The sequence below is a fragment of the Saccopteryx bilineata genome, chromosome 2 (genome assembly GCF_036850765.1).
Source record: "Saccopteryx bilineata isolate mSacBil1 chromosome 2, mSacBil1_pri_phased_curated, whole genome shotgun sequence".
NCBI lineage: Eukaryota > Metazoa > Chordata > Mammalia > Chiroptera > Emballonuridae > Saccopteryx > Saccopteryx bilineata.
In genome coordinates, this window is record NC_089491.1 from 308,397,609 (window position 1) to 308,422,878 (window position 25,270).

Genomic DNA, 25,270 nt, shown 5'->3' on the forward strand with positions numbered 1-25,270 from the left:
CGCCATTCTTTGCTCTTGGATGCTTTGCTCTCCACTCGTTTCTCAGTTCTTTCCCTCTGGGCCCTTGCTTTCACGCCCGTGGACTCAGCAGGCTCAGCTACTGGTATCAAATGACCCTGAGTTGGGGCCTCTGTATTTTTAACCCACCAGACACTCGAAGCCCTTGCTCCTGAAACCTGAGGAGCTGGCCCCTCCATCCCTCACTCACACACACCCTGGCCCCTCCATCTTCCAGGGTCTGGTTTGGTGGTGTCAGCAGCTGGGGAAAGGACCCCAGACTGATACAGCTCTGTCCCTCAGAGAGACCTTGTGTTGGAGGAGAAAGGGGAGCATGGGTGGGGAGACCTGAGGAGGGAAGGAGGTAGGGGAAGAGTGGCTGACTACACCTTACAGTGCCCTTCTCTTTGCTAGCCCATGCCTCCAATCTCAACCCATTCACGGTCTTTCATCACTATCCTATTCTTTGTTCATTATATTATTTTGTATGTTTTTGCCTAATCCTCATTGTAAGACTACTCTGAAAAGTGGTGAAGGGCACAAGTTCTGGACTCAGAAAGACCTTGGTTTCCTCATCTATAAAACAGAGCGTGGTGGTAAGACTATATTGGTTGTATGAATTAATGAGCGAGGGAAGGCCTTTGTCTCACTGCAGGGATAGTATGCAGTCACTTTTACTTTGTTTTTGGTGACAGTCTATGATTTCCCCCAGCTTTCCTTAGCATTTCTCTCTCACTCTGTACTGTATGCTTTGGGGCACAGCTGATCCTTGCCTCTAAAAGAAACCTGAAAAAGAACTGACCTACAGGGCAAAGTGGACCAACTCACAGAACAAAGTCAGTGAATGGGTCAAGGGGAAAGGAAGAGCCGGGCAGGAGAGAAAGGCACCCTGGGAACTCCTAACCTACCAGAGATGCAGTGAATTTGCGGGCCCAGGTTCAGAGACCAGGTGTTTGGAAAGGGCCCTCACCCCTTGTGGAGCCCGGGCATGAGGGGCATGGTGCTTTCCCTGAAGTACAGGCTGCAGGGATCCAGAAAGTGTTTTAGCCTCTATTTCCAGGCAACAGCGGGGAGAAGGGGCTGAGGGGTGGGAAGGTGTTGAGATGACCTGACCACAACAGCAGGCAGATTACCAGTGCCTTCCTCAGAGGAGGGACTGAGACCCCATATTCACCACTCACCACGTGACCCTTACCAAGTCATTTAACCCCTCTCTGGACCTCAGGTTCTTCACTGATGCAATAAGGGCGCTTCTAGCACTAAAACTTTGATTCTATAAGCCGAGCTGAGGAACTGAAGTGAGGGCTGGATGAGCCCACCTGCCAGCACTGGATGTAGGTGCTGTCGTCTTCTCTGTAGGGTGCGGCTCTGCTGCTCTTTTCTCCCCCTCTTCCATTTCTAGTTCCAGCTTGACTTGTCCTGTCCTTGCTCTCCATTGGGGTAGAGAGTGACTCTAAGATTGGGATAGCCCACAAGGGACAACAATGCTTGATTCTGATCACCTCCTAGACTCGACTGTGGTCGTTAGCTTTCTAGGTCCGTGAAGACCTAGAACAAGAGTGTCACAGTAATCTCCACTCTCCCAATATCAGGCAACACATCCAGCCTGGTGAGAGATGTTGCAAACATTTACTCTCTAGATTGGCTGCTGACTCAACAGGACAAGACCCCTCCCTGCTGGGCTCCAGTTAGACACAGACTGGGCTTCATTACCATCAACACACTCCATCTTCTAGACACGGTACGCTTAGTTTAGCCTCAGGATTATCTGTCTCTCTCATCCAAGGTGATTCACTTCAACATCTCTTTGTCCCAACTCAGATGTAGTGCCAACTCATAATTCCTAATCCCCCAACAGGCCCTCGGGATACCCTCATGTCATGTGAAGCTCTTCCTGTGCTGAGTCTAGTAGTAGGTCTCTCTCTCCAACCAGCCTGTAGAAGAGAAGAGACTGGAGTGAACTGGGGAAGGCAATAGGGAGGTGGCAAGGGCAGATAAGCAGAACAGTGAGCCAGGACCAGGTGAAAGGCCTGAGGGGGGAACACAAGGCATTGAGGAATAGAATGAGTAAGGTGGTGGAATCAAGGACTGAAGGACCAGGGTCCATGCACGGCCCAGACTGTGATGGGGGAAGACAGGCAATGGGCCTGGAGGAACCAGGTCCGATGGCAGAGCTGGTTAGGAGGCTGGTGACCACTCAGAGCAGGGTGCAGGGAGCCTCACCGCCAGGATAGCGACGAATGGTGAGTTTTCTCATTTCATCATAGATAAAGATCAGAAGGCTGTAGGGAGTGGCACAGAGCCACCAAAATATCCTGTTGAGAATAAGAGTTGGTCAGTGTGGCTGGAGACAGGGGCCAGAGAAGGGCAGATGGAGAGAACAGCGTGAGGGCATTGAGGATAAAGTTGATCCCCAACTCTGAAGAGGTCAGAGCCTGGGGGTGAGGGAGGTGAAAGATAAGTGCCTCCGAGAGGTACGTGCAGTGTTCACAGCGATGATCTGCCAGCTCTGTGGCGTTCCCAGGGAGGCCTTCTTTGCTTTCCGGGGACTCAAGGCTTTGTATCCACCAAAGGGAGGTTGTCTAAGCAAGAGAGGTCTGTCTGTCTGAGACTAGACACGTGGGAATGTTTTTCAAGGGAATACACACACTCTGCCATGTTGCAGTGATGAGGAAACTTTTTTCTTTCTGAAGATCTTTTACAATTAGAGACCAGGCAGAAGGACTCTGTGGGAGTTGAATCAGAACCACATTTGTTCTCTTGCATAACAGACATGGCCTAGACCAGTGCTGTCTGAATAAAATGCCTTATGAGCCATATGTGAAATTTAATATTTTCTAGTAGCCACATTAAAATTAGTAAAAAGAAATAATTAATTTTAACAATATATTTTACTTATACCAATATATCTAAAATATTATCATTTCAAAATGTAATCAGTATCAATGTTATTTTTTTTTCCCAGAGACAGAGAGTCAGAGAGAAGGATAGATAGGAACTGACAGACAAGAACAGAGAGAGAGATGAGAAGCATCAATCATCAGTTTTTTGTTGCGACATCTTAGTTGTTCATTGATTGATTTCTCATATGTGCCTTGACTGTGGGCCTTCAGTCAACCGAGTAACTCCTTGCTCAAGCCAGCAACCTTGGGTCCAAGCTGGCGAGTTTTTTGCTCAAGCCAGATGAGCCCGCGCTCAAGCTGGCAACATTGGGGTTTCAAATCTGGGTCCTCCGCATCCCAGTCCGAGGCTCTATCCACTGCGCCACCGCCTGGTCAGGCTATCAGTGTTATTAATGAGATAGTTCAGTCTTCTTTTCATCCTAAATCTTTGAAATCCAGTGAGTGTTTCACACTCCCCACATGTTGCAAAATGGTAACGTTTTATTTAATAGAAAAATATTTGACATTGCTTTAGTTTTTAACTCTATATTTACTAAAACTAAATAAAATTACAAATTTAATTTCCCCATATCGTTAACCTTATTTCAAGAGCTGAATAGTTTCATAAGGATAATTGATACCATATTGGACAGCACAAGCCTAGGCCAAGGTTCCTTACACACACACACACACACAAACACACAAATATAAACAGTTATAGATATACACTCATTTATTCATTCAACAACAATCATCATGTGTCTACTCTGTGTTTTTGTTAGGTCCTGGGGAAATAAAAATGATGACATATGGTCTTTAATCTCAAGGAGCTCAGGCATACAATGAAAAGAAGATAGAGAAACACACAAAATAAATAATCTCACCTGACCTGTGGTGACGCAGTGGATAAAATGTTGCCCTGGAACACTGAGGTCACCAGTTCAAAACCCTGGGCTTGCCTGGTCAAGGAACATATGGGAGTTGATGCATCCTGCTCCTCCCCCTTTCACTCTCTCTCTCTTTCTCTCTCTCCTCCCTCTCTCTCTCTAAAAACGAATAAATAAAATCTAAAAAAGAGTTATGATTAAAAAAATAATCTCAATATTAGGTGATGATTTTTATGGACAAGGTATGTACAGAGTGGGAGCACAGGTGATACTCAGCTGTATTTATCATTACTTATATATCAGCATTAATAGCAACAATAACAGAGGTACTTTTAATTAAGTGCCCAACATGACCCAACATCGGGCTTCGTACATTATATGCATATCTACATGTAATCCTCACAAAAATCTGCTTGGTTTGTATTACTGAGACTCTGCAGATGAAGTTGGGGCTCATAATGATTAAGAAATTGTCCAAGGCCCTGGCTGTGTAGCTCAGTTGTTAAACTGTTAGCCCGGTACGCCAAGGTTGTGGGTGTGATCCCTAGCCAGAGCACATATGGGAAGCAGCCAGTGAATGCACAGTTAAGCAAAACAACAAATGAATGCTTCCCCTTTCTCTCTCTCTTCCTCTCCCTGTCTCTCTAAAATTAAGCAATAAAAAAAAATCAACCAATGAATGCATAAATAAGTAAGACAGCAAATCAACGTTTCTCTCTTTCTCTGCCTCTCTCTCTCTCTCTCTCCTCCCTTTCTCTCTCTCTTTAAAATCAATTAAAATAAAAAAGTTATCCAAAGTCCCAGATGGTTACTAGACTTACTGTGGTGATCACTTAGTAAGGCATATAAATGTTGAGTCACTATGTTGTACACTTGAAACTAATATAATACTGTTTGCCAACTATAATTATAAAAGTAAAAATAAAAGAAATTCAAACCTGGGATTGTTAGTATCTAATGGCAACAACAATCTATTTTATTAAACATTAATTGAGCACCTACAGTATATAAAGCATCATGTAAAACACTGTAAGAGACAGAAAAGTGAGCAAAGTATGTAAATGCATAAAAAATAAGTTGGAAGAATACACACTAAGTCATTCACAGAGTTTACCTATGCAGGTGGGGAGTTGAGTGGGAGTGGAGTGGAATGGGAGTTTTGCTTTCTAAATAAAATTTTTTTCACAAGTGTATACTAATGTGAAAAACAAAAACAAAAACATGGAACTTGGCCCTGGCCGGTTGGTTCAGCAGTAGAGCGTCGGCCTGGCGTGCGGGGAACCCGGGTTCGATTCCCACCCAGGGCACATAGGAGAAGCGCCCATTTGCTTCTCCACCCCTGCCCCTCCTTCCTCTCTGTCTCTCTCTTCCCCTCCCACAGCCAAGGCTCCATTGGAGCAAAGATGGCTCGGGCGCTGGGGATGGCTCCTTGGCCGCTGCCCTAGGCGCTAGAGTGGCTCTGGTCGCGGCAGAGCGACGCCCCGGAGGGGCAGAACATCGCCCCCTGGTGGGCAGAGCAGAGTGTTGCCCCTGGTGGGCATGCCGGGTGGATCCCGGTCGGGCGCATGCGGGAGTCTGTCTGACTGTCTCTCCCCGTTTCCAGCTTCAGAAAAATACAAAAAAACCCCCCAAAAAACAAAAAAAACAAAACAAAAAAAACAAACCAAAAAAAAAACCCATGGAACTTGAACAAACAAAACAAGGTACCAAACAGTAAGACTTTTAGTATGCCCATTCACATAGATGCATATTAAAGCATATTTGCACAAGTACAATAGAATTAGCCATACATATTGGGCTAATTTTATGATTACTTTAGTTCTGAGCATATGTATTCTTGAACAGCTAACAACACATCATCATAAAAAAAAAATTGTGGTAAATTTGCAAATTTTACCATAGTGTGTTGTGATCACTTGGCAGTCTCTAATCCCTCCCTAAATAAGAAGCATTTGTTGGAGCACAGACAATTCTTCTTACACAACATACAGTACCCAGCTTATCCAGGTGGCCCCTGTATAGGTCTTTCCTGTTCAGGTACATATTCCCTGTGCCCTGAGGTCCCCCTATTTGCATTTCTTCCTTACTCACTTGAGAGGGTACATTCGCAAGGCCACGTCCATGCCTGGAGTGTAGGACAGAAAAGAAGCCAGTAATGTCTCCTCCAGGATGCCAATTATTACGATCTTGTTTCTGGGAAAAAAATTTCAGAGTATTTTGAAGATAGGGAGGGGGTTGGAGGGACGATGATGCAGCCCTGTGTGCAGGTTTGGGAGAACACGAGGGCCCTTGGGGGGTGCTCACTTCATGCCCTGCTGGAAGAGTGAGTTGCGACGGGTCTTGCAGATGATGAGATCGGCCCACTGCACGACCACGATGCTGACAAAGAAAGCTGTCTGGCAGGTGAACTCCACCACCTTTCGCTGCTCAAAAGTCTGTGGGTAGGGCGGGCAGTGTCAGACACACCTCAAAGGCTTCTTCCCTTTCCTGCCTTCCCAGACCCTCAGGCTGTGTTATGTCTTTAGACTATCCACAGCACTTTGCTCATATCTGTCTTAGCACTTTTCATGTCATATTATGAGTTATTTATGTTTTTCTTACCTGACTAAATAGTAAGTAAGTCATGACTTATTTATCTTTGTGTCCCCCTCCCCATGCTTATATAGTTCAGTGAATGGCATGTAGTTTGGCTCATTAAGTTCTAAGTTAATAAGAAGGGTGGTGGAAGAGAAGCAGATGGACTTCAAGAAAAAAGCGGAGTCGGAAGGAATATGTTAGTAAGGAAGGTTGGGCCAGAGGGGAATCTGAATGCAGAGGGGAAAAGAATGCCTGAATGGTGGTACCAGATAGGAGACAGAAGTTCTCCATCCATTCATGCTTTAGTCACACTTTACATGTAAGAAAGTTAGTCAAGTGGGGGAGGTAAATATGTGAATACAACAGGTAGGTTATAAGAGGGATATCACAAAAGGCCATGTGAACACAGAAGAGGTGCATCTAAATGAGACTGGAGAAAAAGCCCATGTTTTATTAAAACATAAAACAGCATGTTTATAAATAACTTGTAGATTAAAGGATTTGGAAATACATAGGACTGAACAATAATGCGATATTACATATCATGGAATGTGGCCAAAGTTGTACTTGGAGGGAAATATAGAGCCTTAGATTATTAGAAAACAAAAGGCTGAAAAGTGATGAGCCAGAGATCAAACTTAGGAAGCTCAATCAGCTCCTTAGTGTGCGTCAGATCTCACCACCACTATCCTTCACTGCATTCAGCCACTGATACCCAAGTCGCTCCCATTATCACCTGAAGATTTTAGCTACTGACTCACTGTCACTCTAACAATGCTGCTCTCCTTCTTTCCTGGAAATTCAGATACCTGTGTTGATGATCCTTCCAATACTGTGGTCTCACAGTTCTTTGGCTTCTTTCTCTCCCAGCAGTGTTGTCCTCTACTACCCACTTGGACTGTTTGCTACCACAGTTAAACTCCAAATAGTATCCTTTCTAATAGCTACAATTTATTTGTAATTTGAATTTCAAGCATTCTTTTTCCCTGACCTTTAGCTTTACCTTTCCATTTCATTGACTAATATTTTAATTCCAACACCACCTGACCCAGTATGTTCTATATTTGGTTATCTGTTCCCCCACTGACCCCCTTGTTCCTAACTAGAATATAAGCTCCACAAAAGCTTGGTCATTTTTGTTCACTGCCATATCCCCAGGGCCAGAACAATACCTGGTACATAGAAGATGCTCAAGAAATGTTTGCTAAATGAATGAATGAGTGGTGATTAGTGCAATTACTGGTGAGAGATATTTAGAAGCTATCCTTGCTTCTAGTAGTATATAGAGTAGTTCCAGGGTGGGCAGCCCTGTACTCAATTATCTGAAAGTCACAGATGGAAAAAAGACATAGACCCTGCCTTCATGCAGTTTATGTCCAGAGCTGCTGTTGTTTGTTTTGCAATACCTCAAGATATCTTGGGTGTAATTTGACGTTGCTTCAAATTAATTTTGGTTACATTATAAATGAATATATGTCAACCTGTATCTTGGCAGCAGGGAGATGGTGTCAAGATATAAAACTAACAAGAGCTTGCCTGACCAGGCAGTGGAGCAGTGGATAGAGCATCAGCCTGGGATGCTAAGGACACAGGTTTGAAACCCCGAGGTTGCCGGCTTGAGTGTGGGCTCATCTAGTTTGAGTGTGGGATCATGGTCACTACTTGAAGCCCAAGGTCTCTGCCTTGAACCCAAGGTCGCTGGCTTGAGCAAGGGGTCACTGGCTCGACTGGAGCCCCCAGGTCAAGGCACATATGAGAAAGCAATCCATGAACATCTAAGATGCTACAACTATGAGTTGATGTTTCTTATCTCTCTTCGTTCCTGTCTGTCTGCCCTGTCTGCCTCTCTCTCACTCTCTCTTTCAGAAAAACAAACAAACAAACAAACAACAACAACAACAACCCCCCAAAAAACAAGGGCTTGAGTTGAAGATTGAGGTAATATGGACAATGAGAACCCAGGGCATCTCTGGACTCTGGAGCAGTGTTGGCAGCTAGAAACATTGACATCTGATGACCTCATGAGGTTCAGCTTGTAGAAGTCAAGTGTATATGGGGGGCATCTTTCCAACACTTCAGATTTTAAAATACTTTTGAGAAATCGTCAATTGCTTAGTTGGAGGTAGTATGGTGAAGTGAGAAAGTGCCAAGGCAGGAATCAATCCAGAATTCTAGTCCAACTCTAGAATTTATGTTGGGACTTTGAGCAAGTCACTAAATCTTTCGAGACTTGGTTTTCTCATTTGTAGAATGATGATAATAGCCTATGTTTCCTCTATGATACTAAAATTCTAGCAATAACTGGTGTCACATCTCCCACCATCTTAGAATTTGGGACAGAAGTATTCATAGATATGAAAAAGCATATTGGTACTGAAGTTCTTAAACACATAATGTCAGTTAGAAGGCTTCAGTTTGGATCTTAATCATCTTGAGTGTTAGGAAACACTACTACAAAGAGGAATCCTCTAGGTTAAAAAGTTTAGGCCTGACCTGTGGTGGTGCAGTGGATAAAGTGTCGACCTGGAATGCTGAGGTCACTGGTTCAAAACTCCAGGCTTGCCTGATCAAGGCACATATATATGAGGGTTGATGCTTCCTGCTTCTCCCCCTGTTTTTTTCTTTCTCTTTCTCTTTCTCTTTCTCTTTCTCTTTCTCTTTCTCTTTCTCTTTCCTTTCTCTCTCTCTCTCTCTCTCTCTCTCTCTCTCTCTCTCCCCGCCTCTCTCATAAACATGAGTAAATAAAATCTAAAAAAAAAAAAAGTTTGGAATGGGCCCTGGCCTGATAGTTCAGTTGATTAGAGTGTTATCCCCATATGCCAAAGTTGTGGGTTCTATCACCCATTAGGACACATATAAGAATCAACCTAGTGGAACAACAAATCAATCTCTCTTTCTCCCTCCTCTCTCTCTAAAATAAAAACAAAGGAGTTTAGGAAGAGATATTAAAAAATAGTGTTTTGGATTTGAAATTATATTATTTGAACCCCCATGGAGGAAGAGAGTATAATGGGAGAGAGAGGACCCAGCACTCATTTCTGGGCAATGATAGTTAGAAGGTAGGAAAACAGAAATCAGATCCCAAAAGTTGACATGACAAAGCAGACTTCCAGGTCCAAGGAAGCCAAAAGACATAGAAGGGTAAGGACAGACAACGGACAGTAGAAATGAACATAAATGAAGGATTATAAATAAAGAAGAGTATTTACTGACATGATTGGAGATTGAAGTCAAATGTTAGAATGCTCATTTAGGACTGGAGATAAGACCTCTACTCTGGTTCCTCTATTATCTCACCTTTCAAAAGTTCGCTAAAGCCTCTCTTCCCTGTCACTTCTTCACTCTTACTTGTCACTATCTACTATGCTACCCTTTTACTTACCCACTGCTGTCCATAGCTGTCCTCCAGATCATTGAAGTATCGATTTTCCCAGTTGAGGCGGATGCCCAGAAGATCAATCGGCTTAAAACCATTTTCAGCCAGGATCACAAAGTAGGTAAAGAATCCAGCCAAAGCCTGAATCATCCCTGTTAGTTGTAGAGTCACAGAACAGGAGAACCTGGCTCAGAGAAAGACTTGAAAAGGCAGACCTTAAAAGGGGTGGTGGCTGGGATCTGCCTCTAGCTGAGTTGGTATGTGTTGAGCTGCATTGCTAAAGATTCTTCCAGCAATGATCTGATTCCATTATTTCTGTAGGACTGGCCTCCAAGCCCTAATGTTTATTTCTAAGCTCAAACCCAGAGTCATCTTTCAATCATGTAATCTTAAAATTTGAAAGGAACTTAGAGGGGATTTCTTCTCTCTCTCGAATGAGTGAGTGCTAGACTCCTCCCTTTCCATGCCCTCTGACGCTAGGATGCTCATCAAGTCCTCTCCTCTCCTGAACTCTCTCCCATCTGGCCCTTGCCTTTCCCTTAGTCAAAATCTCTGTTCCCAATGCCTGAGCCACAGCAATAGGCTACTAACTACAGAGCTGTGCATTATGTAGATGCCCATGGACATTGGTCCTCACAATAAAAGTCTGACCTATTATTTATATCTCATAAGTGAGAAAACTGAAGCACAAAAAAATTCAGTCATTGTCTAGGGTCATCCAGGTAGTAAGTGGTGAAACTGGGATTCAAACATAGGTATGGCTCCTAAATCTGTACTTTTCCTATGTGTTTTCTTCTTTAAATATTGGTATGGTCTCCTTTGTCCTCAATCTCTTCCTTGTCTATACCTCATTCTACTCCCTGAAGTACCCTATTGCACAAAGACATTTAATGCTCTTAAATGTCAAAGCTGGCCCAATTGTCTATAGACTTATTTTCCACTATTTTTTTTTATCAGAAATAAACTGGTTTATTCACTCTTCAATAACCAGACAATGTGAATTTCTCCTCTCCTCTTGTCTCCCACTCTTAACCATACATTGGATAGTCTAAGCTCTATCTTTCAACATCAAGTTTAAGTCTTAGTTTATTCCATAAGGCCTTTTGACAATCCTCATAATTAGTGAGCCTGCTTGCTTTTGTTCTCCTGTCTATACTCATGATTTGACATTTGGAAAGAAGCTATCATTTTATGTATGTTTATTCCTTTCTGGCTAGACTTCAAATCAAGGGCAGATCACAGATCAATGGTTCTTTGTATTCCCAGAGCCTAACACAGTTTTTTTTTGTTAAGAAAATTTCTCCCTGCCTGACTAAGTGGTGGCGCAGTGGATAGAGCATCAGACTGGGACACAGAGGAACCAGGTTCGAAACCCCGAGGTTGCCAGCTTGAGTGTAGGCTCATCAGGTTTGAGCAAGGCTCACCAGCTTGAACCCAAGGTCGCTGGCTCGAGCAAGGGGTTACTCGGTCTGCTGTATCCCCCTGGTCAAGGCACATATGAAAAATCAATCAATGAACAACTAAGGTGCTGCAATGAAGAATTGATGTTTCTTATCTCTCTCCCTTCCTGTCTGTCTGTCCCTATCAGCCCTTCTCTCTGACTCACTCTGTCTCTGCCACAAAACAAAACAAAACAAAAAAAAAAGAGAGAAAAAAAAAGAAGAGAATTTCTCCCTGACATCCAAACTGAGATGGCTCCAATGACTAGACAGGCACAACCACTCCCTACTCCCTTCACCCTTCATTTGTTGGCCGCACCAATCTGTCCGTAGGCCATGCCGATGAGACGGTAGTTCACCAGTTTATCAGTCTTTAGATTCCGTGGAGCCCTCTTCATGATGTCACTTTCAGCTGGCTCATAAGCCAAGGAGATAGCAGGGACCTGGAGAATGGACGGTGGAAGTAACAAGGAACACAAAGTTCAGAAGAAAACTCGGAAGTAACTCAAACTCTATCCCTGCCCATGGACACAGATTCTTCCTACTACTAAGTCCATCTCACAGGAGTTCCATGAGTCAAGCTCCAGTTTGGCCCTTACCATGTCAGTGCCCAGGTCAATGCAGAGGATGGTTATGGTGCCTAGAGGCAAGGGGATGCTGAGGACGATGAAGAGCAGGAAGGGGGTGATCTCAGGGATATTACTGGTCAGGGTATATGCAATGGATTTCTTCAGGTTGTCAAAGATGAGGCGGCCTGGGAAGAATGGACAACCTTCTGTGAGAAGCATAGAGAAGACACACCTCCCACAAACCAGTTTCTGGATAGGGAGACCACTACAAAGCAGTGTCATGATCCATGAAAGGGTCTGGAAGTCCTAGACCTTGGTGATCCCAGTTTTGTTTCTAAACTGTGTGACTATTAATTAGAGCCAGGATTTATTAGCATGCAATGTCTGTGTATCGCTTTGTTCTTGGATTACCCATGCTAATGCCATCTGATCTCTGAAAATTAAGCAAGGTTGGGCCTGTTTAATAGTTAGAGATATTTATGAATGCCAATATAAAAGCCACTAGAAGTAAAGGCTGAAGTGGAAAGAACCTGGGCTTGGCTTCGAATCCCATTTTCTGCCATAACTGGTTTGTGACTAGGCAATACTCACCTACCTGAGCTTCATTCCTCCTGCCTTGCCAGATGGATTGATTCTATCCCTGATGACCATTTCAAAACTGTAAGCTCTCCCTTTACTACCTGCCTTATTTTTTCCATTGCACCATCTTCTTTTAATATACTACATAATTTACTTTATTATCTGTATTGTTCCACTAGAAATTAAATGACATGAGAACAGGGATGTGTATCTTTTTATTTCCCACTGTTGCACCCTCAACATATAGAATAGTACCTGGTACATTGTTAGTACTCAAAAAATTTATTGAATAGAAAGGATACAAAATACTAAGCAGTGTCAGGATCATCTGAGGTATCAATAAAATGATAACTATTACTATTATGTGGATTGTCATAGGTTTTTTTTTTTTTTTTTTAAGATTTTATTTATTCATTTTAGAGAGAGGAGACAGAGAGAGAAGGGAGGGAGGAGCAGAAAGCATCAACTCCCATATGTGCCTTGAGCAGGGAAGCCCTGGGTTTCGAACCAGCGACCTCAGTGTTCCAGGTCACGGCTTTTACCCACTGCACCACCACAGGTCAGGCTGTCATAGGTTTTTAAAAAATATTTATTTATTTACTCATTCATTCATTCATTTTAGAGAGGAGAGACAGAGAGTGACAGAGAGAGAGAGAGAGAGAGAGAAAGGGGAAGAGGAGCAGGAAGCACCAACTCCCATATGTGCCTTGACCAGGCAAGCCCAAGGATTTGAACCAGCAACTTCAGCATTCCAGGTCGATGCTTTATCCACTGTGCCACCACAGGTCAGGCCTGGATTGTCATAGGTTTTAATAAAATAGCTCTAGTCAGAAAGCAGGGAGCCTGGAATGCAGAATTCTGGAGTTCTCCTGTTTATCAAGGGGTATTGTCTTCAGAATTCTCTGGGAAAGAGGGTAATAACTTTGGTTCCTGCAGTCAACTTATAGATCAGGCTCCAACTGATCTTGATATGTCAACATCATTCAAGGGACAGGTCCTTGAGGGGCTCTCCTGAGATTATGGAGTATGTAGTCCTCCCAGGGGTATGGCTATGTCTTGGAATTTACTGTGGACCTGCTTCAATTTCCATAAAAGAAGAAAAAAGAAGAAAAAAAGAGAGAAGATATGATACTATACTCCAGTCCCAGTCTCCCTAAATAATCTGGACTTTCCTCCAATCTACTAAAAAAACGGTTCCTGATAGTGATGTTCTGAGTGCCAGCTAAATCTAATTTGCAAATTTTTGTCCTAGAGATTTCCTCCAGTCTTTACAGGATCACTGAGGTTGGATGATGACAATGGAAATGAGGGTACTACATACCAACTCCCACCTGAGTCTGAGGGTCACTCCCAACTCTGCTTCCTCACCCTGCTCCACACCCGTGACAATGGAGGCAAAGTTGTCATCCAGCAAGATCATATCGGCTGCCTGCTTAGAGACGTCAGAGCCAGCAATGCCCATGGCTATGCCGATGTCTGCCTTCTTCAGCGCTGGGGAGTCATTCACTCCGTCGCCTGTCACTGCCACGATGGCTCCCTGGGAGAAGCACAAAGTAAGTGAAATAATTACTGTTAGATTCAAGACCAGTTCCCCAAATCAGTTTGATTTTATACCCTTTGTTTCTTGATACAATCATGCTTGATTTAGGTCTCAGCTCTTCCAGCTCTTGCTCCTCCTGAAATACTAAACTTCTTAGGGAGCCCCTAAAATGAGGCCCATTTCTGGGTTTCAAGGTGGGATACTGTCTGGAGTCTCCTCTAGCCCAGCACGCATCCCTCTGCTTGGTTTAGGCTTGGGCTAAGCCATGTGATGCCCTGTGATTTCTGCCAGGTTTCCCAACGCTCCTTTGTGTTCCTTACCAGCCTCTGACATCCCTCTACAATGATGAGCTTCTGCTGAGGGGAGGTCCGAGCAAACACAATTTCCTTGTGGTTTTGGAGGATGTTATCAAGCTCTTCTGAAGTTAGATCCTTTAGTTTTGAGCCATGCACCACGATGGCTTTGGCATCCCTGAATGAAAAAGGATTTAAAAAGGTTAGCTCAGGGTGGTGAAAATTCACCAGGTGCTCCCTAACCAACCTTTACAAAATCTCCTTGTTTTCTCCTTCAACCCAATCTCCTCACTTGTCCCTAATCATTCACTATCTCCAGATTACACATTCCATACCCTCTCCCTTTCCCAACTATTCTTTCTTCTCTGCCTCTTTCTTTGTTCCATATCTCCTGAAAACCTAATTGGTCATTTTCCTATTACATTTTACTTTGAACTGTGAACATTCTACCTACTGAACGATCCTTCAAGAACTTTAGTGAGTGTGCCTGACCAGTGGTGGTGCAGTGGATAAAGCATTGACTCGGAACACTGAGGTCTCTGGCTCTGAACTGGGGCTCATCAGCGCAGCATCACTGATTTGAGGGGGGGAATCATCCACGTGATCCTAAAGCTCGCTAGCTTGATCCCAAAGGTTGCTGGCATTGAAAAGGCAAAGGTTACTGGCTTGAACAAGGGGACACTGGCACGGCCTAGGCAAAGCACATCTGAGAAGCTCAATGTATAAGGTCTACCGGAAAGTTCTGTTCATTTCCATCACAACAAGTTTCGACACATAAGCACATGTTTATATGGCGCATGTGTGCCTCTCTATTTTTATCACTTAATGTATACATACTGATGTAGCAAATTAACTAAAACAAAGTTGATTCACGTTAATCTTATGTGTGAAGCGATAGTGTACCCATGGCTACTGATAAAGTTCATTTACGCCACTGTATTGTATACGAATTTCAGCAAGGAAGAAATGCTACAGAAGCATGTAGAAATTTATTGAAAGTGTTCGGTGAAGGTATAGTTTCTGATAGGACATGCAGAAGATGGTTTGAAAAATTTGAAACAGGTAATTTCGACCTTTCTGATAAACCATATTCTGGGCGACCATCTCTGATCAATGACGATGTTGTTAAGACCATGTTGGAGCAAGATCCTTTTCTGACAACATTGGAGATCGCAGAAAGGCTTAATTCAGCTCAGCAAACCATTTCGGACCATATTCGGAAGATAGGATTGGTGTGGAAATATATTATTTAATAAAGTTTATTGACGGTAAGAAAAATTTGTATTTTGTTTTATTTAAAAAATGAACAGAACTTTCTGGTAGACCTTATATAACTAAAGTGAAAGCAACTACGAGTTGGTGCTTCTCTCTTGCTCTCTCTCCTCCCTTTCTTAGAAGCAAACAATGCACGACTAAAGTGAATGCGACTATGAGTTGATGCTTCTCACCTGCTCTCACCCTCTCTCTAGCTTCCTTCTCTCTCTCTCTCTCTCTCTCTCTCAAAAAAAACAAAGCAAAGCAAAGCAAAACCAAACCAAACCAAAACATTAGTAGGTAGGATCTGGGTGGAACAGGCTAACAGTAGGGGAATAAATGACAGATCTAAGTTCTTGAAGAATCTCACCTGCTATTGATCTGGCTGACAGGAACCTTCAGCCGGGCAGCAATGTCCTCTGCCGTCTCAGCACCTTCTGAGATGATGCCCACACCCTTGGCAATAGCCTTGGCTGTAATGGGATGGTCCCCTGTTACCATAATCACCTGGGTTGGGAAGGGAGGGTAGAGGACCAGAGTCATCTTCAGGGAGGTCTTGGTTTCCTCACCTTTCTCTCTGAGAACTGACAGATCACTACTTTCGTTGCACAGAGATTTTAGTAGCTCACTCCCAAGAACAGGTGCTTCACCCCTTGGGGGTGGATCAGGATCATTAGATCACAAAACAGCATAGGACAATTTGGATTCTAGGTTTTCCAGGAATAAATCAGAGATTTAGGTATATTTCTATATTCAGAATTTCATTCAATTGCTTCAGAATCTATTCTGCTTCTTTAAGCTCAAAGAGAGAAAAGCACCTACACATAGAACAAATGGTTATAAAGGAACATCTGGAATAATCCATCTGCGGAGAAAACATCATTTAGTCCCCAGTGCATTCTGAAACTCACTCTCCCTCTCTTTTTTCTCATTGCCTTTCTGTAGCCCTAAATTCAGCCCTTTTTTTGCGTATCTGTTAACACGGTGGTCCCCAACCTTTTTTGGGCCACGGACCGGTTTAATGTCAGAAAATATTTTCACGGACCGGCCTTTAGGGTGGGATGGATAAATGTATCACGTGACCGAGACAAGCGTCAAGAGTTAGTCTTAGACAGATGTAACAGAGGGAATCTGGTCATTTTTAAAAAATAAAACATCATTCAGACTTAAATATAAATAAAACAAAAATAATGTAAGTTATTTATTCTTTCTCTGTGAACCGGTACCAGATGGCCCACGGACCGGTACCGGTCCGCAGCCCGGGGGTTGGGGACCACTGTGTTAACAGCTCTAGTCCCATTCCTTTCCAAAGATCAGGCATCCATGCTCTGTGTTCCAGCATTCTCTACTTTCTATATGATAATTGCTTATATGTCTCTCTCCCACTGGGAAGAGCTCTGTGAGAGTGGGGCTATGTCTCCTTGTTTTGTTTTTTGCCTTAGTACAGTGCCTAGCACATACCGTAGTAATCCATCAATAAACAATTATCAAACGAAGGAATGGTTGCTTTGTGGGAACCACTGCTCGTGGTCCCCAAATACCCAATTTTTCAGGCTCTTGATGGGAGGAAGAGAAAGAAACTATCTGACAGTGACTGAACTATCCAACTGCTTTTGGGAACAGAGGTCCTGGAAAGGTCAGTCTATTTACTTTCAGAGCATGCAAATAAGCCTCGGAGGAGTTTTCCCATGAGTCCTCATCATTCCATATTGGCACCCCTGGCTGGCTGGCTGAAGATTACAAAGTGTGACTAGGCTGCGATCCCAGAGCCTGAGGAAAGGCACACTATGAGCTGTTACTCTCACCACTGATTTCAAGCACCCTGGTTCAGCTGTGAGACATTAGGTCCTGACCATGCTTGGCCTGTGGCGTAACAGAGGATCTAGGAAGGAACTGCATAGAAGATTAGAAGGTTCTAGATGTGGTTCAGACTGAGCCCTCAGTGATGCCTTCCAGGCTCACAGTGCTCATCAGTAGTGCCCTGGGATTTATAGGACAGGTGTGGTATTGTCCAGATATATCCCTGGTACCTAGCCCGGTTTGACCATTCAAATGAACTGTTCTGTGGTAGTTCCTGGCAGTACCACCTCCATGCCAGGCTGGAGAAATAGAAACACAAAGCCAGTCACCCCAACAGTGAGTTTCACAGAGGGTTGAGATGCGCGCAGACAACAGAAGCGCAGTTCTACAGAGAGTGGCTCCCTTTGAGGTGAAGGGCATCTAGTAGTTCCTAGAATTTGTCAAGTACTAAAGGAATTTCACTTCTAACTTCTTCGTGCTGACTATACCTCTGATGTTCTCACGCAGACCTGTAAGTTGCCCTCTTGTTCCTTTGTACCCTCTTCCCTCACATCGGATCCATCTGACAGAAGTGGTCCAGTGTTGGCAACATTACTATTGGCCCTCACTGCTTAACTGCAGTTCTTAGAGGAGGCCAGGTTCATAGCATGAGCCAAGTAGCTTCATACTACTGAGAGCCTCAGGTACTGGCAAATATAATGGGATAATTTTATTTTAGTTTTTTAAAATCACTTATTCCAAAAACCTGAGCACATGGCTCTATATGGGAAATACTAGTACCACCTCATTTCCTGTGAAAATTTTGCTGCCATGCAAATGTTTTAGACCTTTTCCAGCAGCCTTGTAACATTCATCAGCTCTGCATCAACACTGTTATGGAGTGGTCCCTAACCACTTAAGGCTCTAACCTGTAAGACAACCCTCCGTGTATTCATTACATTTTGTTATGGTAAGACTTTCACTTCTCTATGAGGAAAGGGATGATTCAAAATTTCTCAGCAAGTCTGCTAAATTTCTGTCAGCTTAGTGTCCAGAAGAAGTAAAAAAATTACAGTGAGATCTATAAACTTGTGCCCAGAACAAGGACTGGCCCAGGAAGCACGGTGGCCTTTTGTTTTGGCTGCCAGCTCAAGGCCAGCCCTGGGAGTTCTCCTCAGACCATCACAAGCTCATTCTGATTCAGGCTGTGGTGACATCCTGGCTAAAATCACCTCTTGTCTCCTGTTTGGGCCTCCCCACCTGGGAGTACAATTGTTACGTCTTGCTAAAGAGATCCATAAATTCCCAGATGAGATCAATTTTATTTATTTACTTTTTTTTTTTTAGATTTTATTTATTCATTTTTATTAGAGAGAGAGAGAGAGAGAGAGAGAGAGAGAGAGAACAGGGGGAGGAGCAGGAAGCATCAACTCCCATATGTGCCTTGACCAGGCAAGCCCAGAGTTTTGAACCGGTGACCTCAGCATTCTGAGATCAATTTTAGACCATATTCACAATATTATTCCTCATTCTAACAGACTACTTCAAAGCTCAAAATATTCAAATGAAGTCCTTTTCCACTTCTATCCCACAATATGATGTAGTTGCTTATAGAACCATTAGAAAATATCAGGATAACTTGGTTATCCTATGTAGATGTATTACAATAGTGCTATATCTGCAAAAAAGTATGTCTTTCACCCCAAATATCTTGTAGTAACTAGGGAATTCACTCAGAATAATTTCCTACATTCATTCTTTGGCTCCTACTCTAGTGATCATAGCCCAGGCTGCCCCCAGACAAAATGTCAACAGTTAAAAGTCTAAGATAAAGCTAGCTCTGATCGATAACAACCAACTCTCCTTAAATACCTCAGTGCTCTCTGACTGTAACCTGCCCTCCCCCCAAGTCTAGGATCCAGCATATAAGGAAGGAATAGAGAAGGTATCAATCATATGCACATTAGTTTGAGAAGCACTGTCCTAAGACACTGGTTCTCAAACTTCTCTGCACATTGGAATCTCTAGGAAAGTTATAAATAATGCAGATGCCTGGGTCTCACCCTGAGAGTTTCTAATGTAATGGGTCTGGGATGTGGCCTAGGCATCAGATTTTTAAAGTTCCCTTGATGATTCTAAAGTTCAATGAAAGACGGGAGTCTAACTATAGGGGACACTTACTGTTATAGTCTCTTAAGACTAAAAATCCTAAACTGATGGAAACAGTAATCAATTAAATTAAGATTATTATGAACCAACTCTATGCAAGATTTTCTACTGTTGTTTCAATTTGTGACAGGTTGGGCTTCTAGGTTGGTCAAGGGTTTACCTTAATCCCTGCACTGCGACATTTGCTCACGGCATCAGGCACTGAAGCTCGAGGTGGGTCGATCATGGATATGAGCCCCACAAAACAAAGGTTATTCATGGGGAAGTTGATTTCCTCTGTATCAAACTCGAATCCCTTAGAGAAAGTGTTAGGTAGATTCAAGAAACAGAACCCTGGAAAGAGGCAGAAAAGACCAGTGGTCATTTAGCTATCTATGTCCCTATCCCGCTAATCCCAACATCCTAGATTTTTTAACTCATAAACTAGAACAACTTTGATGCCATTCTCGCGGCCCCCTCACCTAGCACACGTTCTCCTAGACCACCCAGTTCCAAGTAGGCATTTTGGAAGGCATTTTTCATTTCATCGTCAATTGGATACTCCTGCCCATGGAGGAGGTAACTAGAGCAAAGCTCCAAGATCCTCTCAGGAGCACCCTTCATCATCAGCACATGGGCCTGGGAGCTGTCTTCCTGAAGGTGAATGGACAGCTAGGGAGAGGAGAGAAAAACACTGGTGAAACAGGAGAGAAATCAGGGTTGGGGTAAAAAAACAAGGGAAAGGTTTTTGACAGGAAAGGCAACCTGTTTCATATCCCTCCACTTCCTTTGTGCCCAAACCCCAATGCAATCTCTTCCCTCCAGTCAAATTAGACTCACGGTCAACCTACCCTTCCCCTTTCCAGGAACTTCCAGCCTGGCAGTATTTGCACATAAATCTCTATCTTCCCAGCCCCACTGGAAGCTGAGGGCAGAAGCAGGTGCACTAAGTTTCCCTGCTTCCTTTCTGCCTGGAAGGCTACAGAGCAGAAGTGGTGGAGCTGGCAAACCCAGTGGAGTGGGCAGGAGAGAAAGCTTAGAGCCCAAAGACCCAAATCTAGACCCAACTGGAATGTTTCATGATCTCAGGTCAATTCATTTGACTTCTCAAAACCTTGGTGAGTTTGATAAAATGTAAAAGATTCTGTGGTGCCTACTTCATTGGTTTTTTTTTTTAATTTTTAAAGATAAACTTGCATTTTTATTTATTTTTAAAAAATTTTTAAAGGATCTTATTTATTCATTTGAAAGAGGAGAGAGAGAGAGAGAAAGAGAGAGAGAGAGAGAGAGAGAGAGAGAGAGAGAGAGAGAGAGAAGGGAGACACAAGGGGGGAGGAGCAGGAAGCATCAACTCCCATATGTGCCTTGACCAGGCAAGCCCAGGGTTTTGAACCGGCGACCTCAACGTTCCAGGTCAACGCTTTATCCACTGCGCCACCACAGGTCAGGCCATTGGGTTTTTATGATAGTTAATATTTGCAAAAATATTGTAAAAATTGTGAAGCACAATTCAAAAATAGTTTAGTCATTTTAGTCTCTTCTGCACTTTCCCCCCAAACTGTGAAGAGTCCCCTGAGGGGCTAGATGGTGTAAGTGGGTGTTTGGAGGCCAAATGTGAGTGTCAAAGTCAGTGTGGTTGGTAGAGGGAGGAAAGGGTTTATGTATGAAAGAAACCTGAGGAGACAATATACAAGGAGGAGAGAGACACAAGGTCAGTGGTGGGAATCAGCTGGTTTGCACTGGTTTGGCAGAACCAATACCTAATTTTTTGTTGAGTTTGGCAAACCGGTTGTTAAAATAGCACTTGTAATCAGGGTTCTCTCTAAGGTGGGTGCCTGGGCAGCTGCCCAGTGTGGGAATCACAAATTTACATCCCTTAATTTTTTAAATGTTCATCTGAGCAACAGCATATTCTAAGAGCCTGTGGTAATGTTCATTCCATCCATAGGTGAAAAAAATTGCAAGTGAGGATGCCAACCAAGAAGCAATATGAAAATATCTTAAAGAACAGTTTTATTATTTTTGTCAGGTATTATTTAATATTTTTTCATTAATAATCTAAAACTCTTTCTTATAACATAATCTAGTTTTGTGTACCTATTTTATTGTTCTTATTTATTTATTTTTTTGTGACAGAGAGAGAGTCAGAGGGACAGAAAGGGACAGACAGACTGGAAGGGAGAGAGATGAAAAACATAATTCTTCGTTGCGGCTCCTTAGTTGTTCATTGATTGCTTTTTCATATGTGCCTTGATGGGGTTGGGGTGGCTACAATAGAGTGAGTGACCCCTTGCTCAAGCCAGTGACCTTGAGCTCAAGCCAGCAATCTTTGGTCTCAAGCCAGTGACCATGGGATCATGTCTATGATTCCACACTCAAGCCAGCGACCCCTTGCTCAAGCTGGTGAGCCTGCATTCAAGCCAGATGAGCCCGTGCTCAGCCACCTCGGGGTTTTGAACCTGGGTCCTACTGGTCCCAGTCCGATGCTCTATCCCAGAGGTCAGGAACCTATGGCTCATGAGCCAGATGTGGCTCTTTTGATGGTTGCATCTGGCTCGCAGACAAATATTTAATAAAAAAAATAATGTTAAAAATATAAAACATTCTCATGTATTACAATCCATTCATTTCCTACCACTCATGTTCATGGTTGCAGGTGGCTGGAGCCAATCACAGCTGTCCTCCGGGACAAACCAAATTTTTATTGGATAATGCGTAATGTACACGGGTTATTGTATGGCTCTCATGGAATTACATTTTTTTAAAATTTTATTTTATTCATTTTAGAAAGGAGAGAGAGAGGGAGAGAGAGGAGAGAGATAGAGAGAGAAGGGGGGGAGGAGCAGGAAGCATCAACTCCCATATGTGCCTTGACCAGGCAAGCCAGGGTTTCCAACCGGCGACCTCAGCATTTCCAGGATGACGCTTTATCCACTGCGCCACCACAGGTCAGGCGGAATTACATTTTAAAATATGTGGCATTCATGGCTCTCTCAGCCAAAAAGTTTCCCGACCCCTGCTCTATCCACTGCGCCACTGCCTAGTCAGGCTCTTCTTATTTAAGTATTAAATGCATGAAATAATAAACTACTTGTTGGTATATCATTTTTTAATACTTAAGACATCACTAGGGCAGAGAATCGGTTGTTAAAATTATTTAAATTTCACCACTGCATAAGATCAACTTTGGCTTTGCATTTTCCCTTGACCTCAGATATGTGAAAAGGAGTTATCTGTGGGGTTTCTCTTATAATCCACAGGAAATTCCTGCTATATAGCCTGTTGGGTAACAAAATTTGCATATTGGAAAGAAATGAGCCTGACCAGGCAGTGGCATACATGGATAGAGCATCGGACTGGGACGCAGAGGACCCTGAGGTCGCTGGCTCAAGTGCAGGCTCACCAGCTTGAGTGCGGGGTCACTAGCTTGAGTGTGCGATCATAGACATGACCCCATGGTTACTGGCTTGAGCCCAAGGTTGCTGGCTTGACCAAGGAGTCACTCACTCTCCTTCAGCCCCCCCCCCCCCCCGTCAAGGCACATATGAGAACAAAATCAACAAACAACTAAGGTGTCGCAATAAAGAATTGATGCTTCTCATCTCTCTCCCTTCCTGTCTGTCTGTCCCTATCTGTCCCTCTCTCTGACTCTCTCTCTCTGTCACAAAAAAAGAAAAAAATAAAAGAAAAGAAATGAGCTGGTGCAGAGAAGATCAGTTTGCACTGCTCAAAGGATAAGCAAGGTGGGAAACCAGTGTATGTAATGTGGCTAAAACTGTTCATTAGAGACTTTCAGAAAAATTGTTCAGTTGTATTCAGAATATGGTTAAGCAATTAAAAGGAAGAATATGAACCTGTATAAGCAGAAGCTGTAAAGGTTTAAAAAGCTTAATTTTCTGATTGCTTAATACATATAGATATTTGTTAATGATTGGAGATCACAGCAAAGCCTACATAAACTACTAACTTGGTCACAAAAAATCACATCTTGATAGAAAATTACAGATAAAAATATAGGAGAGATCTGGAAATATTAGAACAGAGAAACTTCTTTCTTTCATTTCCGTCTCAGAGAGAGAAAGGGACCAAGCTCTGCACAAGAGCAGCAGGCTAAGAAACGCCTTGCAGACTGGAGCCTCTAACTTCTCTAAGAGCAAGCTAGGTAAGGCAATTGTCTGCAGGGAGTGAAAGTAGCAAAAAGGGCTTTCCTGATGCCTCCTCCAAACAAGCCCAAGCCAGCTCCGCTGGAGGTAGGTGGCTGGTGAGCTGGCTGAGCACAGTGAGCACATTATAGAGGAGGACTTTGCTGTCTCAACTTGATATTCAATAGCTCAGAAAAAGCACTAATGTAGTCATTTTGGGTAAAGTCGCTATTTTGTTGGACATCCCAACAAATGTCATGGCTATGTTTTGCTTTTATTTTGAATCCTATAGAGGAAGAGGTGCCTAATTCTTTCTGGTTAAAGGCTTTAATCAGGCCTTGTCTGGCACAAAATTCCTGTCTGGTTAGTGAGGTCATTAAGTATCAGAAAAAATGAGGAAAAAGTCTGCAGTTTGGACTGAGGAGACCTATCTTATTACACTGGCTAAAAGCCAGTTGAGACCAAAAAAAAAAAAAAAAAAAAAAAAAGATCTGTTTCTTAAACTCTTACTTGTTCAGTGGTCAGTGTGAAAATATAGGTGATAGGGTTCTTAGAAAACTATATAGCTGTTCTCATTTTATTATTTTCAGTTACAAATATTCTTTTGTGATGAAAACTTTTAAGATCTACCCTTTTAAACAACTTTCAAATGTAAAAATATGGAATAATCAAGGAATTTGCATGTTATCCAGGGCCATGCTAATCTTCTTTGTATTGTTCCAATTTTAGTATATATTCTATGGATGCAAACACTATTATGTGTTTTTTTTCCAGATAATTTTAATTTTATCTAAGTTTGTAAATGTATTGGCATAAAAATTATTCCAAATATTTTCTTATGATTTGAAAATGTTTGGTCCTGGCTGGTTGGCTTAGTGGTAGAGTGTAGACCTGGCAATGTGGAAGTCCTGGGTTCGATTCCAGGTCAGGGTACACAGAAGAAGCAACCTTCTGCTCCCCCCCCACACACACCTTCTCTCTCTCTCACTTCTCCTCCTGCAGCCATGGTTCAATTGATTCAAGCGTGTTGGCCCAGGATGCTGAGGATGGCACCATGGAGCCTCCGCCTCAGGATCTAAAAATAGCTTGGTTGTGAGCATTGGCCCCAGATGGGCAGAGCATAGGCCCCAGATAAGGGTCACTGGGTGAATCTCGGTGAGGGCGCATGTGAAAATATGTTTATTTTCTCTCCTCTCACTTAAAAAAAATAAAAAAAATAAAAATGTTCAGCCCTGGCTGGTGGTTCAGTGGATAGAGTGCCAAGGTTGCTAGTTCAATCCTGGGGTCTCCAGCTCAAGTCCCAGTCAGGGCACGTATGAGAAGCAATCGATAGGTGGACAACTAAGTGGAACAATGAGTTGATGCTTCTCTCTCTCCCTCTCTCTTTCAAAAATAATATTCATACATTAATTTCTGCTTAGTTTTATCATTTAAAAATATTATTTTTTATAAGATTTTTTTCATATTATCTGCCTTGTTCTTATCAACTTGAAATGTTGGCATTTTTAAACTGTGTTTTGTTGGCTACAGTAATTCAGTATTCCTGTCAAAATTGAAAAGTGCCCTAATTGAATGTGTTTGAATGTTATCCTTGCACAATTCTTTAAATTTAAAGACAAAATGTTTTACCTCACTGTTGGACATACATTCCAAGCTTTTCAACTTTAGGAGAAAAAAATAATCATATGTTTTCCTGTATTGTAAATTTTAGACTATTTCATATACATTGTATTAAAACTGCCATATCAATTTTAATGTATAGATTTTGTAAATACTATGCTATATGTAATACCTAACAGTATCTGTAG

At 42.8% G+C, this 25,270-nt stretch overlaps 1 protein-coding gene and 1 pseudogene across 1 annotated transcript in view; both read right to left on the reverse strand.

The window, feature by feature from the left end:
* Positions 1–1,902: 1,902 nt before the first annotated feature.
* LOC136323339 (sodium/potassium-transporting ATPase subunit alpha-4) overlaps positions 1,903–25,270 on the reverse strand; it is a 36,628-nt gene continuing 13,260 nt past the window's right edge. The window contains exons 11-22 of the mRNA XM_066255166.1: positions 19,803–19,992; positions 19,502–19,674; positions 15,764–15,900; positions 14,167–14,317; positions 13,675–13,843; positions 11,758–11,912; positions 11,478–11,601; positions 9,726–9,871; positions 6,071–6,201; positions 5,858–5,959; positions 2,221–2,312; positions 1,903–1,931 (exon numbers count right to left, since the gene is read on the reverse strand). Coding sequence (XP_066111263.1) covers positions 1,903–1,931; positions 2,221–2,312; positions 5,858–5,959; positions 6,071–6,201; positions 9,726–9,871; positions 11,478–11,601; positions 11,758–11,912; positions 13,675–13,843; positions 14,167–14,317; positions 15,764–15,900; positions 19,502–19,674; positions 19,803–19,992 — 1,599 coding nt within the window. The remainder of the gene's footprint in view (positions 1,932–2,220; positions 2,313–5,857; positions 5,960–6,070; positions 6,202–9,725; positions 9,872–11,477; positions 11,602–11,757; positions 11,913–13,674; positions 13,844–14,166; positions 14,318–15,763; positions 15,901–19,501; positions 19,675–19,802; positions 19,993–25,270) is intronic.
* LOC136327365 (U6 spliceosomal RNA) lies at positions 24,116–24,213 on the reverse strand (annotated as a pseudogene).